At 39.7% G+C, this 6,000-nt stretch overlaps 1 protein-coding gene across 2 annotated transcripts in view; it reads right to left on the reverse strand.

The window, feature by feature from the left end:
• The window catches only part of LOC103093249 (mucin-16-like), a 165,882-nt gene extending 160,219 nt beyond the window's left edge, over positions 1-5,663 (reverse strand). For both annotated transcript variants that reach the window (XM_056820567.1, XM_056820566.1), the window contains exons 1-2: positions 4,466-5,663; positions 2,790-2,894 (exon numbers count right to left, since the gene is read on the reverse strand). In XM_056820567.1, the coding sequence (XP_056676545.1) occupies positions 2,790-2,894; positions 4,466-4,511 (151 nt within the window). In that variant the 5' untranslated portion in view covers positions 4,512-5,663. The remainder of the gene's footprint in view (positions 1-2,789; positions 2,895-4,465) is intronic.
• Between the last annotated feature and the right edge of the window lie 337 nt (positions 5,664-6,000).

Raw genomic sequence — 6,000 nt, forward strand, 5'->3', positions numbered from 1 at the left:
TGGTTTAAGATTCTCATCACAAGTTCCAGTATTAATACATTCAATTTCTTGTTCCCCACCTCTAGTCTCTTGTGTTCCAATTTCCTCAATCACTATTTCCTTTCCATTTCCAGTAACCAATGCTTCCACTTTACTTTTCTGGGCACACCTTCATAAGGAACTTGCATCCTTTGTGGCATCCAGTTTACTTCCATTCTCACCAGCAACTTGGGAATACTTAGGACAGGTCCCAGACTTCACATAGTTCTGCATAGTTTGTAGGTCATGAACTTATTGTGAGCTTATGCAACAGGCTGTTACAGCACAATGACAGCTATAGGCAAATCTATTATTAGAATTTGTACCATAATTATTCTGCCTATAACCATTATTATACCTATTCCCTTGATTCCTCAGGAACCTATTTGCAAATTTCCCCCTGAACCTACAATCTTTTACCAGATAACCTGATTTTTCACAGAGATAATACCGTGGGATAGACACATTTTGTCTGCATTCAGTTGCCCTTTGCTATCTATTAACTCAGTGCAGCTACAGTCTTATCTTTGTCTACCCTAGATATTCTTTTCAATTCCAGTTCCTTAAGCCTCTTAGTCAAATCTGCAATTATTGTGTCCTTCATATCTGAGTATTTTCCCTTATCCTCATCATAAACAGACTGCAACCCATTTCAGTTCCTCAAGAGACATGTCAAATGATTCCAGAAGAAATTCCAAATTGGCAAACTGAAATTCTTCACAAATTGCCTCTGCACATGATCCACATTCTCTTGGAGTAAAGGATCTAGCTCCAGCTAAGTCTCAGCTACATCAACCAATTTTAATTGAAAATTTTTATTTAACTAACTTAAAATATTTTCCCATGGTTACATGATTCATGTTCTTTTCCTCTCCCCTCTCCCCCTTGTAATTGGCACACACTTCCATTGGGTTTTACTTGTGTTATTGATCAATTATTATTTCCATATCAATGATTATTTCCATAATATTGATAACTGCACTGCAGTGATCATTTAGAGTCTATATCCCCATCAAACCATGTGATCAAGCAGTTGCTTTTCTTCTTACAGACATTTCTAAACCAGACTGCTATAATTGACAGTCCACCCACTCATAAATTACTTGAGGCATCTGAAAAATCAAAAAAGTTGGTAACAGGGATAGCTGCCATAAGATATTCCACAAATTGGCCCCTTAAACTGGCTTCAAGGCTTGATAAAGAAAAAAGTGTCCTCTTTTCTCTGACTGCTCAAGAAGACAGTAGAATGTTCAGTGGAATTCCACTCCACTCATCCCCTCCCTCTGGGTGCTGATAGAATCCTGTGAGGCCTGCTGCCAAGCTGTCTGCTACTGAGAGCCTGAGAATTCTAAGGGACCACAGACCAGGCCAAATGGCATTTGGTAAGCAAACAGGGCACAACAGGTTCAAAAACATCCTTTAGGCTCAGCTAACTGAAGAAATAAAGACAGGAAGAAGATTTGTATTTAGATGGTTTACCTCAGCCACTAAACTTATAGTGAAGTACAGGGATGCATTGGGCCAGCACACACCACTGTCTTAGCGAGGATTTATAAGAACATTTATTAGTATAAAAATGTTAAAGATATCAAATAAGTAAATCTCTTATTTAGGGTTTATCTAGCTAAGGGTTAGCCAAACTACATAGTCCTCAAGGACTAGCCTTCTGATCTTGTATGCCCAAAAAAGCTCTCCTTACCAGCTAACTAATAAAAAAACCCACTAACTAGTCTGTCACTAAGAACACTTATTTCCTAAAATATATAAAACCTTGCCTCTACACAATGACACCTGGTAAACCCAAAGATGTCAGGGCCTACCAACTGGCTTGGCAGTGAGGTAAAACCTCAAAATGCCTGCACACCCAAAGTCTGCATCCTCCTACTGCCTTCTTCCTTGAAGTATTCCTACTCAGAGTTGATGATATCAATAGTAAGGAACCAGAAAACCTTTGGAGGTAGTCAGGATCCCTTTCAGACCAGAGACAGCCTAGGAAAGGTTCACAAAGTCCTCAAAACCAGCTCAAGGACTTTGTTGTCACTAGAAGGGTCTTTTCTAGCAATCAGTAATGTTCTTTCCTACAAAATATTGAATCATGAGGACAAACCAAGTTCAAATCCTTCCAGCTCAGATGAGACACACAGCACAAACCCCAAAGCAGTCTGGACCAGGTCCATACCCCAAATCCAACTGACTTCCAGTATCCCCAGTGTCCTCAACAGCCAGCCAAAGAATTTCCCCTAGATGCCCCATGTTCCAGATTCTTGGTTATTATCTGTCACTCTTGCATGAGACCTAAAGATTTGCCACATTACTGTGCAAACTTATTTATATATCAGTACTTAATTACCTTGTTTCTGATTCTAACACTACACCCCCCCAGTTAGCTGTCATCTGGGCAAGACACTGCCTCAAAACCTTATGAACTGTGGCCCTGATAGACTGGCTGATGTGACCAGACTGCAGATGTTTACTAATCAAGCTTTATGCCTTGAAATAAGCAAGGTACAGGTTTTTGATTCCGTAAGTTGTCCAAAGGAAAAGAGTGGGTGTTTTAACACAGAACTCAGGAGAAAACTCAAAGAAATGGTCCAAATAAAGCACCAGAGAGGATTGAAATTTTTCCAGAGAAAAGGATTATGTCCTTAATACATGAGAGGAAGGAAAAGGAGTACAAATAATGGTGAAACTGAGAGCCCTTAAAAGAGGAAAGGATGACCTGGGACAAAAGAATTTATCAGAGTGAAAGCAAAAAGGAGGCTTCTACTGACCTGAAGTCATTGTGGAGTCTGAGGAGTCATCCGATGGGGCAACAGTATCATGAGGCAAAGAGGTGTCAAAAATGTTCATACTGGAAGGCATACTTCTGTTTAATTCTGTGGGAAAGAGAAGTCAGTAAAAAAGTCAATCAAATAACATTTATTAACATTTATTGACTTAATGAGTACCCTCATGAGGAAGGCATAGTACAAAAATTGTTTAGAAAGATAGCTGTCCTTTCCAGATTCAAAATATGCTGCAGCCTGTGTATTCTTTCACACCTTTCCTTATTTATATTGGCTTCACAGGTCTCACTTTCTCAAAGTCAGTCAAATGGCTTAAATACATTGCCCAGAATAATGACCATCAATTTAGACCAATAGGAAGGGAGGAGTGGAGAAGGAGAAAAGATAAGACTAAAAGTAAGAAGGGGAAGAAGCTATTTTGAGTGCCAAATGACACCCTCCTAGACAGTTTGGTCACTAGAGTGACCAAAACAGAATATCATAAAAGCCCTGAATTCAGGTCCGTCAATACAGACTATGAAAGGAGAGAGTCAGGAGTGATTCCCATGGACTAAGAAGATCCAAAGAAGGGAAATTAGGAGTTGATACTTTCTTGTGAATCCACTGGAGGTGGTGGGAGCAAGACCCCTCTTTAATGTGTTCTTAGACCCTTCTTGGATCCACAGACCACCTCCTCAAATCCTTTTCTTCTGGATGACTCCCCTTGGCAGACAAGCAAATGTCATCTACTGACAAATGTTCACTCTCCTCAAATAGCCTCCTACACAAGCACTGGACAAATGGTTGCTTTTTCTACATCTTCCAAAGGGAAAAAATGCCATTTTTTTCAATCAAGAAGAAATAGATATTGAGAGGAAAGCTTCAAAGAAAGAAACTGAGGAAGAAAGAATGAAAATGTTCCCAGAAATGGAAATTCAGGTGCAAATCACCAAGACCCAAGAATAGCACTGTAAATATCCATGAGATGGAGAACTCTCAGAGAGAGGAAACAAACTGGATCCCATCCCATTTGTCCAGCAGAGGAAGCAGAGATTGACTCTTACAGACCTGAAGCACTAGCACTGGTAGTGGGCACCAGAGCCTCACTGGCTGGAGATATGGCATCTTCCTGTCAGGTTAGGTCTGCCAGTGGCAGTGTTGAGACCTAGGCTGTTGCTCATACATTTAAAGAAGAGAAATCAGTCAATCCCTCATCCAGCACACACTTATTGAGAATTACTGTATACCAGGCAGAGCCCATTCAGATAAGGAGCAACATGAAAAGACCTAAAGCCTCCAGTAGGTCTATACAGAAAATCGGAGTATCTTTGCTCAATCCGTCCCTTTTCTTAACTACCCCAAAGGCACTTGCCACAGCCCAATTTTAACTCCAATTTAAAGAGCCTTTGACCAATATTAGGAAAGGAAGGGTCATTCCAGTCCTAAGGAAGACTACACTGAAGAAGAGTGTAAGAAACTAAAGTGACCATTAGAATTCAAAATTCCCCAGGGGAGGCTCTACCAGAGAATAGAAGGTCTTTATGTTAAATATATATGCTTTCTTCCTACCTTAAAGCAGAAACTAATCAACCCCCCCCCCCCACCCAACTCAAACATTACCCTGATCTTCCAGAGAAGAGAAAGAGTTCATGAAGGATCCTGGCCTGAACCAAAGACTGTACCTGTCACTTTTCTTTTTGTCAGCAAAGTACTACACCGCGAACCCATGGTGTAGTAGAAGTGGTGAAAAGAGGTAAAGGATGAGGTAAAGGTAAAGGTAAAGGATAAGGTAAAGGTTAAGGATCATGTAAAGGTAAAGGATAAGGTAAAGGTTAAGGATCAGGTAAAGGTAAAGGGGACCTTAGGGTAAGGTAGCTCAAATGAGCTGAGTTGATCCCTTTTATAGGGGCCTTCTTTGTGATGTCAGAATCAACTGTATGTGTTGTCATGGAAATGGGAACTTTGCTAACAGACACTGAGTCAGATGAAGACTGATGTCTTCCCCTGAATAAGATCCTAATGTGGAAAGAGTCACCTGGACTAGTTTCAGGATGTCTGGTAGTGTTAGGTTCCCACCCTGTTGTTGTGGCTTCACTAGGGGTGCCCATGGGGGAAAAGGAAAAAAAAGGTCCATTTTGGCCTGATGTCTGAGGAAGGATCAGAGTCTAGCATACCTTTAGACTCAACTGATGTGGAACGATGTGGGAGAAAGTTAGTGACAATAGACTCTTGAAGAAGCTTCAGTAGTTTTGGGGATGGGGTGGTCCTTAAAGAAAAGAAATGATACTTTGGGGTGTCTCTGAACATTGTTTCCCTGTAGCAGAATTCACAGTGGGGGTTGGTGGACTGAGTAGAGAGCATTTTGAAATGTAAAATGGATAATTTCGAGTACATTAATAAAACATGGGCTGCCAAGATTTGAAGGAAAACAGAAAATTCAGAAGACATTTTTATACACCCAAATCTCAAATATATAAAGAAATTTGCAGTGTTCATTAGAAAAAGAGCTATCCCCCAATTGATAAATAGCCAAAAGATATAAACAGCCAAGTTTTGGATTGAGAAATCAAAGCCATATATAGTTATATGAAAAAAATAAGTACTCCAAGTCCCTAGTGATTAGAGAAATGCAAACTTTTGAGATATCCTTTCATACCCATCTGATTGGCAAAACTGACCAAAGGGCAGCTATTGGAGGGGATGTGGAAAAATGAGAACACTAATACACTGTTGCTGGAGCTGTAAACCTACCAATCCAACCACTGTGAAGAGTTATTCAGAACTACACCTACAGAGTTATGAAATTGTATAGATTCAGGAAACTCATAGCTATGTCTGTTTTCCAAGGACATCAGAGAAAGGGAAAAGAACTCGTATGTTCCAAAACATTTATCGTAGCTTACTTTGTGGTGGTAAAGAATTGAAAATTGACAGAATGCTCATGAATTGGGAATTGGCTAAACCAATTGTAGTATATGATTGTGATTGAACACTACTATGCTATAAGAAATGAACTGGAAAATTTCTAAGGAACTTGGAAAGAACTATACAGGCTAATGAACAATGAAATGACTAGAACCAAGAGAACATTAGACACAATGATATTATTAATTCTAGAACAATAAGTTGTAAATGTTACCTCCAGAGAGTAATTTGAATGGTGAAAACATTAAAGATTTAATTTGTATGAACATCTTGGTCTCCCATATAATACTTT

The sequence above is a fragment of the Monodelphis domestica genome, chromosome 3 (genome assembly GCF_027887165.1).
Source record: "Monodelphis domestica isolate mMonDom1 chromosome 3, mMonDom1.pri, whole genome shotgun sequence".
Taxonomy (NCBI): domain Eukaryota; kingdom Metazoa; phylum Chordata; class Mammalia; order Didelphimorphia; family Didelphidae; genus Monodelphis; species Monodelphis domestica.